Source organism: Daktulosphaira vitifoliae, unplaced genomic scaffold (assembly GCF_025091365.1).
Source record: "Daktulosphaira vitifoliae isolate Bord-2020 unplaced genomic scaffold, ASM2509136v1 Scaffold_29, whole genome shotgun sequence".
In the NCBI taxonomy this organism is placed as follows: Eukaryota; Metazoa; Arthropoda; class Insecta; order Hemiptera; family Phylloxeridae; genus Daktulosphaira; species Daktulosphaira vitifoliae.
Genome location: NW_026099600.1, coordinates 29105 through 43392, shown reverse-complemented (window position 1 = coordinate 43392; position 14288 = coordinate 29105). Strand labels below are relative to the sequence as shown.

Sequence of the window (14288 nt, the reverse complement as noted above, 5' to 3'; positions counted from 1 at the left end):
AAAAAAAAAAAACACATCATAGTAAAACTAATACCTTCTCAGCTTCGCATCGAAGCTAAAATGTATTTAACTTATTATTATTGTAGAGTTTTATAAACTTAATAATTTTTCTTTTTACAAAAATTTTAATTTTTCAATAGTTTCTGAGAAAATAAGAGTCTTACTAGATTTCAATCACTGTATAGAAGGTAAAAGAAGTTAAATTACATTAGTAGTATTTACATTATTATTTTATGGACTTACTATGTTTAAATCCAATTCGTTTGTAACTTTCTGTTTTTTTGAAACGTTAAAAATTGAAAATAATTCCTGCCTTTTTTCAGTCATATTTTTAAAAGCATGAAAATAACAAATTTACACAAAGAAATAAATTACTTATTATTAGTACTAAATTATAAAACAAGAAACAGATGAAAGATAACATTTATCAAAGAAATTTCCAAAGAGTATTACTCTATCAAATTTTGTAATTAACTAGATTTTAATCAGTGCACATACTTGGTAGTTTGTTATCATTTGTTGGACCAGAGTTAAAAAAAATTTACCTACAACCACGTTCGGAGTAACTGCTATTCCATTTATTATTACGTCTAGAATGTAATATTCTTTTTCAAATAACATTTTCTATGAATATAAAAATGAAAATACAGCCATAATAATAACTGTATTACTCAATAGTAATCAAAAATTAATAATAATTTCAATGTATATAAGGCCTAGCACGTTTTTGATAATTTGTAAAAATAATTGAATTTTAAATTTGGGGGGGGCCAGCCCTGGGCCACATTAATTCTAAGGGGGGCCAGGCCCACCCATAGCTACGTGCCTGACCTCAAGGGGGGCACTTATCTCCTTTACTATTTTCTATATTTGTTAATAGTATACAGCTAACTCTAAAACACTCTCGTGTTCTCTGTTTTGCGGACGATATGAAAATATTTATGCAAATTCAATCTCCTAGTGACTGTATAAGGCTCCAAGCAGGTCTTGATAAATTTGTTGACTGGGTAACTAAGTTGGGTTTAACACTTAATCTATCCAAATGCAAAGCTTTTACATTTTCTAGGAATCACTCTCCGATTACTTTCCCATATCGCCTTGGTAGTGAAGAAATCCCTCGCGCATCTAACAATATTATGGACCTTGGATTCAAATTCAGCCACAATCTTGACCCCAGTGCTCACATCCAATATATCTGCTGTAAAGCCTTCAAAATGCTTGGTGTTCTTATTAAATTAACCAGAGAGTTCAAGCTTGAAAAGACATTAAAACTTTTGTTTTGTGCACTGGTCCGCCCTATATTAGAGTATGGAAGTGTGGTATGGGACCCCCACACAGCAGACAACTGTCGCCAGTTAGAAAGGGTTCAAAATAAATTTCTATGTTTTGCTGGGCGGGCGCTGGGTTTACCATATCCACCCCTTGATTATAGCCCCGTGACAAATAACTTAGGCCTTTCCACACTGCCATCGAGGCGTTTTATTGCGGGCTCTAGGTTTCTCGGAGGTTTGCTTGATGGGAAGATAGGATGTTCTGCGCTATTATCTCTGATCCCTTTTAGGGTTCCGCAAATTAATACCAGGTCGAATGCGCCTTTCCAAGTCACGCATGCCCTCACGAACTACCTAATGAATGAACCCCTTCGCCGGTTACTTAGAAGTTCTAATGCGGATCCTAATTTTATATTATAATAATATTTGTATTGAGTTTTGTAATATCTTTTTCGTATTTCGTTTTATTAGTTGTAAACATTTTTGATTTGTCTTTTGTTATTTGTTTTTATGTATTTTTTGTTTGTTTTGTATCTTTCTCTCAATTTAGTTAAAATTAAATATGTAAACATAGCTTGTAAAAAAAGGGATATATCCCGTAAACTAAATAAATAAATAATGGTATTGTCGGTGATCATTTTTTGATTATACAATATATTGCATATAGAACTTGCCTTTCAGCTGTTTGTGGGGTTTTCCGCAGCCGCCGCTTCATACGCGATGTTCCCGTGACGTTCTCGTAAGTAATGACGCGGTCCCTAAGGTATAACTGGATCATCCGGCTGATGTACGGAGTCACCCGAAATGCGTCTAGCTTTCCGAGGATGTGTGGCCATCACACTGAGTTGGACGCGTTTCGGATGTCCAGACACATTGCCGCTCCGGCGGCCAGATTGAGTTCGAGCCGAGTGACCAAGTGCCTCTCGTGGATCTTCCTCAGATAGTCTAACATACAAAAAAGTCGGGATGATGAGGGGAAACCCTCGAGCTTGTCACCCTTTCTTAGAAACACCAACCTGGCTATAAATACTATAAACAGGTTTTATTCTAATTTCACACGGCTGTACATTGGCTGGATGTAAATCAGGTATATTTGAAGTAAATAAATATACATATTTTTTTATTAAAGAGGTTAATATATCATGTTGGTCAACCGATGAACGCGGAGATATTTTTATATTCGTATCTTCTGAATTATAGAAGTGATCTTTATTGTTGTAAATAGTATTAACAGTTTGTTTTTGTATCTTATTTTTATTTGTGTGTTTCACTATATCATCCCTGATTGTATCTAAAGATATGTAATTTGTGGTTCGAATAATTTTTTGGCAATTTTAGAAGTTGCCATTTTGGTTCTTTTAAGAGTACAAGGTATCCAGCGTGTTCCGTCATTTACATGATAGAGTACATTCAATTGCTTATTTCCCGTTCAATATTCACATTTTAAATTATTTTTTTTTTGTTTCACAATTTTGGCAGGCTATTCAAACACATATACCAGACCACAATTATTGTCACCTTATACAGGAAAAATATTTATAGTAACTCAAATAAAGAATAAATTTAGGTAGATAGTTGATTTAATAATGAATATGTTTAGGTGAGTAGTCTCTGTTGTTTCGCCGACAAATATCATTGAGTATAATATATCAAACCCTTTGTGATTGAGTTACTATTAAAGAAATTAAACTATCTCTGACGGGGTGTAGATAAGAGGTTTCATTAATAACAGATCTGAATTAAACTTACGAATAGTCGTGATCTGCTGAAACATTTGCGTAAAAGAATATAATAAAAAACTAACTATATATTTTAGCATATAATATTTGAAGCGAGCTCAAGAATGATTATTTCATAAATATTTAAATAACTTATCTAAGGTTTCGTCTGTGATTTTAAAGTCACTATATGAAGGTAATTAAAGTTGAATAAATTTGAATACTGAAATAAATATTAATCTTCACAATCAATCGAGGTGAATATGAAAGAGGATGTTTGATCGAGCTGGAAGCGGTCGGACTACTGGCTATGATAGTTTTCTGGCTATGATAGGCTTTTACAAGTGGCATTAAAAGATTATTAATGGATATTAACAATCAGCATTTTTCATGTGTTGATTTTTACAAAATAAATAAAAGTATCAATAAATGAAGAGAAAATGTTGTATGGAATGCGTTATCAAAGTATCATCTTTTCTTGAGCTGAATAGATTTTATCTATTGTAACGACAAAGAGTTGAGTTAAGAAAATCTCATTGTGATTATAGTTTCAGATAATTACGATTAGCTTAATCGTAAAACATATATTCACAAAATAAGAAAATAAAAGGGAGATGACATAATATCCACTAAGGGTGTTCATGGTGTTAACCATAAAAGTAATTAAGTAAACAAAATAAAATGAAATAATAAAATAATAACATAGAAACAACAAAGCAAACACAGAACTGTGTTTGTCTTTCTTGTAATACTGAGTCAAAACATAAAAATAAATACAGACATGAAGAATTTAAGTGTCAGAATCTAGTACGTATGAACCAACATACGACTGTAATATAGAGCGTCGCTCTAAAGAGTCAACAATGCGAAGATTGCATTGGTTGAAGTCGGAACCATCGAGGAACAGTTCGTCATTAACAAAACGTAAATATCCATTAGCAGAGGTGGGTTCATTAGTCAGGCTTCTTACTGAGCGTAAAGTGCCATCGTCTTTCACAGCTGTTACAACAATCGCTTTATCTTTAAACTCACTAGGAGGAGGAAACTCCTTCAGTGTGTAAAGATTCTGAGTGCGGAATAGCGTTAACGCTCAATTGTTCTGTATTGTTGTGTCAAGTGACCACCAGGGATCGAGAGTTGCGGAACGCTTTGGTTGCGTAACGTCATAGATTGTGCCATTGGCACGACTGTGAAATTGGCCGATAGAATATAATAGATGGGCGAGTGGAGTGGGGAGGGGAATGGTACGTCCCTTATGGATGAAATTGTCTGGGCGACGTCTTTTCTCTTGCTCATAAATGTCTTGGATTTCGTTTTAGAGTTGTCGACTTCCACATCCGGGTCCAATCTTCGCGCGTGATAGGTAGCGCAATGTTACAGAGCTGTTCGATCTGTAGAAAATACTGCTGACATTTTATACTAGTTACGTAATTTTTTTTTAAAGAACGAAATTTTCCTCACCTTTCCCATACTACGGATGTTTTTAACTTTTAGTTCACTTGTGACAGTGAAATTCCCGCCCGGTCTTACAGATATTCTCTCTATCCCGCGAATAGTAAATTATGTGTATTTTTAAACACGGTACAGGTAGATTTTTCGCGATTAGGTATCTATACATACACGCGCACTGACGACCTTGAGTAGCACAACGCCGCGAACACAACCGTTTAATTGTATCGATAAAACCGCTAGGCAGGTAAGGTTATCATACCACGCGATCGTTACATACAGGGTGTTCAGTAAGTCAGGAAACGGGTTTCTATTGTACTCATCGTTTGTAACAATAAGAACAATAGAAACCCGTTTCCTGACTTACTGAACACCCTGTATAACAACCAGGCCCCATAAAACCGTCTGTATTATTATTTCTGACCTTCGCAATCATAAAGATTATACGATTACTATCGTGTAGTTATTTCATTTCAATATAAAATTCAGTGTCGTAGTGCTATAGTACAACACTATCACCGACCCACCCACAAACGATAATCGATCGGTTCCACTTCTCTATCTGACCCACTTGCAATTATTATTCTTAACTTTTCCTCTATACCTTTTTGAAAATTCTTAACTACCGCTGGATTGTTAAGGTTTGTGATGTCAAACCGTCCCGTAGCTCCTCCTCTCTTTATTTCTTGTCTTCTTTTTAATTTCACTCGTAGTCTACCTGCCACAAGAAAGTGATCTGAGTCGCTATCAGCTCCACGTACGGTTCTTACATCTAAAATACTGTTATTAAATCTTTCATTTATAAGCACATGGTCTATTTGGTTTATATGTCGTCCATCTGGTGACCTCCACGTACCTTTGTGTATCTTCTTATGTGCGAACATGGTACTTTTAACCCTTAGATTTCTTCCCGTTGCCAAGTCTATAAGTCTGCACCCATTATCATTCGATAAATGGTGTAGACTATGCCCTCCTATTATCGGCTTAAAACATTCTTCACGTCCGATTTTTGCGTTAAAATCTCCTAATATGATTTGTACACAGCCTCTTGGTATCTCACACAGTATATTGTCTAACCACGAGTAGAAATCATCTTTTTCATTTTTATCCTTGTCCTCTGTGGGAGCATTCCCATTTACGAAGACTACTTCAAACCATTTTGTATCCAGTGTGAACATCGTTAATCTAGGGTTTATAACTTTAAAACTTTTTACCGCTGCTAGTAGCTTGTTATTAACCGCGAATCCACTTCCAGCTTGTCTTCTTCCGTCACAAGCACCAAAAAATAACGTTGTATTACTTATTAGTATTGAGCCCGTATCTTGCCACTTCATTTCCTGTAGTGCCACTACTCCTAACTTGTATCTTTCTATCTTTCTAACTATTGTTCCTACTACTCCAGGTTTAAATAAAGTGCGTACATTCCATGTTCCAAAACGTAATGCCGATTTCCAGTCTACAGTCCTTTGATCCACAATTCCAAAGCAAATTTATATTTGATTCCTGAACTAGGGATTTTTACAGGATAGGTTGTTAGCCTATCGCCAACTCCATTATACCCATGGAGAGGGTAGCTCAGGGCCCCAGGTTCGCTAAACCCTTAGTACTAAATGCTTAGTACCCCCTTGAGGGGCGTCANTTAGTACTAAATGCTTAGTACCACCTTGAGGGGCGTCATAAGTATATACCATAAGTTATCATAAGATTATATTTATATCTATACTTTATTTTTTTTTAAATTTCTGTATATAAATTATATAATAATTTAGTTTAACAAATGTGTAGTCCTTAATTTAATATTAACATTTAAAGAATAAATAATTAATATATTTTTAGAAATTTAATCTTTTTAATAATGCATCTTTCTTGATTTTCCTAACATTATTATTATATAGGCTTTAATATTACATAATATACTTAAGATTAAAATAAATTTTATAGTAATTTTTTTCACATTTAGAGAACAATTCTTAAATTCTAATTGTAACATTTTATGTATCGCAGAAAGCTTTCCAGGTGTATCTTCTTTTTTTTTGCAGTTATAAAAATGTGTATTTGATATGATTAATATATGTTTTGTACCTTATGTGATCATCACCTTCAGTGTAAAATTTAGAATTGTCTAAAGTTAAGATAAGTGAATATCATAAAATATTGAAATTCAACTAAAGGAAACTTTATGAATGGAATAAATTTTATTTAACAAATTATTAAGTGATCGTTTGTATAGTTGTTTTTAAAGGAGAATAAAAATTCTACATTATAACATATTTTTTAATATAATTATAATATTGGCTAAATATTCTTCTATAGTCAAACAATAAAGTATGTTACGTTTTCATAGTTACTGCAGTATAGTATGTTAATATATGAAAAGGTTGGTTGTTTTAAAAGTATTATAAATAATATTTTCTTAAAAATCTTATTTGCAATTAAAAAGCTATAAAAGTTTTAGTTGTAAATTTTTTTTCGTGATTAATTAATAAGAATTTGAGAAAATATTTTGATAGATATTGCCTTGTTAAAGACAAAGAAATATTATATTGCTCGTGAACCCGAAACATCAAAAAATTGTTCAGCGAAAATCTGAGTTTGAAAATGTTTTTTAAAACACTGGTTTGTTGACTTACGCATCATTAACAAGTTGTATCATACAAGAAACAAAAGGTAAGTGTATTCAATAAATCCTTCTTTACATCAATAATTTGATCATTAAAATATTTTCATGAACCATATCAATTAACACAATAGAGTATTAATTATTATTACCAAGACTTGAAAGCACTTTTGTAAATATACAATTATCTATGTTTGTGCGTTAATGACTTATGATTCAGTCATTATTATTTCTATAATCTGTGTAGAAATTTAGAGTATTAGAGATTTTTAAAACATTGGTACTAGAAAATTTACCTTTATCATTATATAAAATAAATTGTTTAAAAAGTATATATCATAAATAATGTTGTAAGATGTATATAAATTTTTATACATAAAACTACTGTTACAGCAAAAGATGATTAAGACATTAAACTAGTTTAATAGTTAAAAATACTTTAATAATTAATTTGATATTAATACTATGATATTAGATTATGTATAAGATTTACTTTTTATGCATTACTTTTACGATTGATTAATTTAAATGAATTATTACTTACTTTAAATATATATTATAAAACAATTTTTTTTTACTAACACAATTATTCATAAGTTTATAACATAAGTTAACATAAGATTATATTTATATATATATATATTTTATTTTATTTTAAATTTCTAAAATTAAATTAGATATTATTTTAGTTTTACAATTGTGTAGTCTTTAATTTAATAGTAACACTAGAGAATATATTATTAATAAGATTTACTTTATAAGTATTACTTTTAAGATAGATTATTGTAAATTTTGTATTAAAAATATATTAAAAATCATTTTTTTTTTACTAACAAGATTATTCTTAATTCTATAATATAAGTAATCATAAGATTACATTTATATATATATATTTTATTTTATTTTTAATTTCTGTATATAAATTAGATAATATTTTAGTTAAACAAATGTGTAGTCTTTATTTTAATACTAACACTAGAGAATAAATTATTAATAAGATTTACTTTTTATGCATTACTTTTAAGATTGATTAATTTAAATGAATTATTACTTTCTATATATATTATAAAACAATTTTTTTTTACTAACACAATTATTCATAAGTTTATAACATAAGTTAACATATGATTATATTAATATATATATATATATTTTATTTTATTTTAAATTTCTAAAATTAAATTAGATATTATTTTAGTTTAACAATTGTGTAGTCCTTAATTTAATAGTAAAACTTGAGTATAAATTATTTATAAGATTTACTTTATAAGGATTTTTTCTTAATAACACAATTAATCGTAAATATTTACCATAAGTTATCATAAGATTATATTTATATATATATACATATTTTTTTTTTTCATTTTATTTTAAATTTCTAAAATTAAAGTAGATATCATTTTAGTTTTACAATTGTGTAGTCTTTAATTTAATAGTAACACTAGAGTATATATTATTAATAAGATTTACTTTATAAGGATTACTTTTAAGATAGATTAATTTAAATTTTGTATTAAATATATATTAAAAATCATTTTTTTTTTACTAACAAGATTATTCTTAAGTCTATAATATAAGTTATCATAAGAATATAGTTATATATATATATATTTTATTTTATTTTTAATTTCTGTATATAAATTAGATAATATTTTAGTTAAACAAATGTGTAGTCTTTATTTTAATACTAACACTAGAGAATAAATTATTAATAAGATTTACTTTATAAGGATTTTTTCTGACTAACACAATTATTCGTAAGTATTTACCATAAGTTATCATAAGATTATATTTATACATAATACATATTTTTTTTTAAATTTTTTTTTTTAATTTCTAAAATTAAATTAGATATTATTTTAGTTTTACAATTGTGGAGTCTTTAATTTAATAGTAACACTTGAGTATATATTATTAATAAGATTTACTTTATAAGTATTACTTTTAAGATAGATTAATGTAAATTTTGTATTAAATATATATTAAAAATCATTTTTTTTTTACTAACAAGATTATTCTTAAGTCTATAATATAAGTTATCATAAGATTATAGTTATATATATATATATTTTATTTTATTTTTAATTTCTGTATATAAATTAGATAATATTTTAGTTAAACAAATGTGTAGTCTTTATTTTAATACTAACACTAGAGAATAAATTATTAATAAGATTTACTTTATAAGGATTTTTTCTGACTAACACAATTATTCGTAAGTATTTACCATAAGTTATCATAAGATTATATTTATACATAATACATATTTTTTTTTTAATTTTTTTTTTAAATTTCTAAAATTAAATTAGATATTATTTTAGTTTTACAATTGTGGAGTCTTTAATTTAATAGTAACACTTGAGTATATATTATTAATAAGATTTACTTTATAAGTATTACTTTTAAGATAGATTAATGTAAATTTTGTATTAAATATATATTAAAAATCATTTTTTTTTTACTAACAAGTTTATTCTTAAGTCTATAATATATGTTATCATAAGATTATATTTATATATATATTTTTTATTTTATTTTTAATTTCTGTATATAAATTAGATAATATTTTAGTTAAACAAATGCGTAGTATTTATTTTAATACTAACACTAGAGAATAAATTATTAATAAGATTTACTTTTTATGCATTACTTTTAAGATTGATTAATTTAAATGAATTATTACTTACTTTCTATATATATATTATAAAACAATTTTTTTTTACTAACACAATTATTCATAAGTTTATAACATAAGTTAACATATGATTATATTAATATATATATATATATTTTATTTTATTTTAAATTTCTAAAATTAAATTAGATATTATTTTAGTTTAACAATTGTGTAGTCCTTAATTTAATAGTAAAACTTGAGTATAAATTATTTATAAGATTTACTTTATAAGGATTTTTTCTTAATAACACAATTAATCGTAAATATTTACCATAAGTTATCATAAGATTATATTTATATATATATACATATTTTTTTTTTTCATTTTATTTTAAATTTCTAAAATTAAAGTAGATATCATTTTAGTTTAACAATTGTGTAGTCCTTAATTTAATAGTAAAACTTGAGTATAAATTATTTATAAGATTTACTTTATAAGGATTTTTTCTTAATACCACAATTAATCGTAAGTATTTACCATAAGTTATCATAAGATTATATTTATATATATATACATATTTTTTTTTTTCATTTTATTTTAAATTTCTAAAATTAAAGTAGATATTATTTTAGTTTAACAATTGTGTAGTCCTTAATTTAATAGTAAAACTTGAGTATAAATTATTTATAAGATTTACTTTATAAGGATTTTTTCTTAATAACACAATTAATCGTAAATATTTACCATAAGTTATCATAAGATTATATTTATATATATATACATATTTTTTTTTTTCATTTTATTTTAAATTTCTAAAATTAAAGTAGATATCATTTTAGTTTAACAATTGTGTAGTCCTTAATTTAATAGTAAAACTTGAGTATAAATTATTTATAAGATTTACTTTATAAGGATTTTTTCTTAATACCACAATTAATCGTAAGTATTTACCATAAGTTATCATAAGATTATATTTATATATATATACATATTTTTTTTTTTCATTTTATTTTAAATTTCTAAAATTAAAGTAGATATTATTTTAGTTTAACAATTGTGTAGTCCTTAATTTAATAGTAAAACTTGAGTATAAATTATTTATAAGATTTACTTTATAAGGATTTTTTCTTAATAACACAATTAATCGTAAATATTTACCATAAGTTATCATAAGATTATATTTATATATATATACATATTTTTTTTTTTCATTTTATTTTAAATTTCTAAAATTAAAGTAGATATCATTTTAGTTTAACAATTGTGTAGTCCTTAATTTAATAGTAAAACTTGAGTATAAATTATTTATAAGATTTACTTTATAAGGATTTTTTCTTAATACCACAATTAATCGTAAGTATTTACCATAAGTTATCATAAGATTATATTTATATATATATACATATTTTTTTTTTTCATTTTATTTTAAATTTCTAAAATTAAAGTAGATATTATTTTAGTTTAACAATTGTGTAGTCCTTAATTTAATAGTAAAACTTGAGTATAAATTATTTATAAGATTTACTTTATAAGGATTTTTTCTTAATAACACAATTAATCGTAAGTATTTACCATAAGTTATCATAAGATTATATTTATATATATATACATATTTTTTTTTTTCATTTTATTTTAAATTTCTAAAATTAAAGTAGATATTATTTTAGTTTAACAATTGTGTAGTCCTTAATTTAATAGTAAAACTTGAGTATAAATTATTTATAAGATTTACTTTATAAGGATTTTTTCTTAATAACACAATTAATCGTAAGTATTTACCATAAGTTATCATAAGATTATATTTATATATATATACATATTTTTTTTTTTCATTTTATTTTAAATTTCTAAAATTAAATTAGATATTATTTTAGTTTAACAATTGTGTAGTCCTTAATTTAATAGTAAAACTTGAGTATAAATTATTTATAAGATTTACTTTATAAGGATTTTTTCTTAATACCACAATTAATCGTAAGTATTTACCATAAGTTATCATAAGATTATATTTATATATATATACATATTTTTTTTTTTCATTTTATTTTAAATTTCTAAAATTAAATTAGATATTATTTTAGTTTTACAATTGTGTAGTCTTTAATTTAATAGTAACACTAGAGTATATATTATTAATAAGATTTACTTTATAAGGATTACTTTTAAGATAGATTAATGTAAATTTTGTATTAAATATATATTAAAAATCATTTTGTTTTTTACTAACAAAATTATTTTTTTTTTTTTTTATTATGAAAAGGCTTCGACAACTTATGGACATTAGCCTACAGTTTTTTTTTTTTTTTTCATGATTATTATTTGTACATTAATTAAAGTTATAAGTTGACAATCAATTGATTTAAACTATATACACATATTTATCATTAAATTTTATACAATAATGTTATGAATTTACATTAAATTTACAAGTCTTGCGGTTTCATAGAATCTGTAAATGGCATCCGTGTTTGCTTCGCCCAGAGCTTCCTCCATGTTGTTGGGGTGGCCTAGTATACTCCGTTCATCATTGTATGTGGGACAGTGGAGTGTTAAGTGTTCAATGGTCAATGGTACTTCACATGTAGAGCAATACGGTTGTTCCTCTTTGTTGAAAATGTGTGAGTGTGTGAGTCTTGTATGCCCTATTCTGACTTTGGTGATAAGGGTATCTACTACGCGAGCTGGGTTGATAGGCGAACGCCATTTATGGACAGTTTTTTTAATGTTTTTTAATTTGTTATTGGTAGTACCATCCCATTGGGTTTGCCACTGTTGGACGGAAATTCGGTTGATTATTTTTAAAATATCTTTATATGGTAGTGACATTATTTTTGATGAGAAAGTAGAAGATATGGCTTGGTTAGCCAATGTGTCAACTTTTTCATTACCATTGATTCCAATATGTGATGGGACCCACATAAATTCAAAAACTTTATCAGAGTTATTAATGATGTTGCATATTTGGAGGGATAGTTCATTTGACGGGTTATTTGATGATAATGAAGTCAGGGCACTGTAGGAGTCACTTATGATTAGTACTTTATTCATCAGGGAGGATTCAGTGTAGGTAATTGCTTCTTTAATAGCAAAGATTTCAGCCGTGAAAATGCTTGCATCTGAGGGTAGTTTGTAAAGTCTATTTATATTGCCTGAAATGAATGCGCATCCTGTGCCATTTGTATTTTTGGAGGCATCAGTATAAATTAATTCATAGTCGTGAAAGTCGGATTTTATATTTTCATTAAAAATTGAGACAATTGTGGAGTGGGGAGTAATGTTTTTGTTCAAATGGGATAGTTGGGTGTGGATTTTGGGGTGGTACTGCCAGAATGGAGTTGTTAAAAAAGGAAATGATGTTTCAATTTTGAACTCACAGTTGTATTCCTTGCATATACGAATATAAGTGTCTATAATTGATANTACGAATATAAGTGTCCATAATTGATGTTGGTCCTTTGTGTTTTCTTATTTGGGCAGGATATTTGAATAGTTGATATGGTGTTTGGTATGGGAAGGCAAGTTTTTTGGTCACGTATTTTAAGATGTTTTTATTTCTTCTGGTCTGTAGTGGGGGTTCTCCTGATATGCATAGGATACTGTCTATAGGGCTTGTACGGTAAGCACCTATAGCAAGTCGAATTGCCTGGTTATGTATTGGATTGAGGATTTGTTTTGTGTTAGATTGAGCTGAGTTATAGATGATTGAGCCGTACTCTATTCTAGATAATATTAGTGCTTTATAGATAAGGAGGAGACTGTTTTTGTCAGCTCCCCATTTGAAATGAGATAGTGTTTTAATGATTTTCATTTGACTATTGCAACTTATTTTTAGTTTTTTTAGATGACTGTTCCATGCAAATTTAGCGTCAAAAATCATTCCAAGTATACGAGTATTTTCTTTATATTCGATTGGTATGTTATTGATGTGAATTCGGTGTAGCATATCAGTTTTCTTTTTATTGAAAATTATGCATTGGGTTTTTGATGGTGAGAATTTAAAGCCAGTTTTAGATGACCATTGTAATAGTGAGTTGATAGAAGTTTGTAACAGGTCTACAGTAGTTTTGGTGTTGATTCCGCTACAGTAGATATTACAATCATCAGCGAATAACGAGTACTTAACAGGTTTCTGTATGTTGCTAAAAATGTCATTGATGGCAACTAAAAATAGTGTGACACTTAATACCGATCCTTGGGGTAGTCCATTCTCTGTTTTTGTATGATCAGAAAGTACATTGTCGAGTTTAACTTGTGTTGTGCGGTCGGTAAGAAAGTTATATAAGAACATTAACATATGGCCATCTATGGACCAGCTAGATAGGATATCGATAACTCTATTTTTCCAAACCATATCATACGCTTTTTCCAGGTCAAGAGACACAAGGATGGTATGGTTTTTTTTTTTGATGGATTCGCATATGTCTGTGTGTAGAGTAGCTAAAACATCTAATGTTGAATGTTTTTGTCGAAAGCCATATTGTTGTTTGATAAATTTATGGTTCGTTTCAAGGTACCAAACTAGCCGTCTGTTTACAATTTTTTCAAGTAGTTTGCAAAGTGTACAGGTGAGAGATATTGGTCGGTAGCTAGTAATATAAAATTTATTTTTTTCAGG

At 27.2% G+C, this 14288-nt stretch overlaps 1 protein-coding gene and 1 long non-coding RNA gene across 3 annotated transcripts in view; one reads left to right on the top strand and one right to left on the bottom strand.

Annotated features, from left to right (window-relative positions):
* LOC126908884 (uncharacterized) overlaps positions 1–2225 on the top strand; it is a 16003-nt gene extending 13778 nt beyond the window's left edge. Inside the window, exon 3 of one of the 2 annotated variants that reach the window (XR_007704867.1) lies at positions 1953–2225. This is a non-coding gene — a long non-coding RNA (uncharacterized LOC126908884). Of the gene's footprint in view, positions 1–1938 lie in introns of both variants that reach the window. The other variant, XR_007704868.1, reaches the window with a different exon arrangement.
* A 2728-nt stretch (positions 2226–4953) lies between these two features.
* On the bottom strand, positions 4954–5772 carry LOC126908883 (craniofacial development protein 2-like). Its single transcript, XM_050691204.1, has one exon. It carries the CDS (start codon positions 5770–5772, stop codon positions 4954–4956), a length of 819 nt encoding a protein of 272 aa, XP_050547161.1.
* Positions 5773–14288: the final 8516 nt, after the last annotated feature.

Bases quoted from the DNA above. Each gene is read 5' to 3' on its own strand.
- LOC126908883 (XM_050691204.1), bottom strand. From the start codon at position 5,772: ATGAAGTGGCAAGATACGGGCTCAATACTAATAAGTAATACAACGTTA.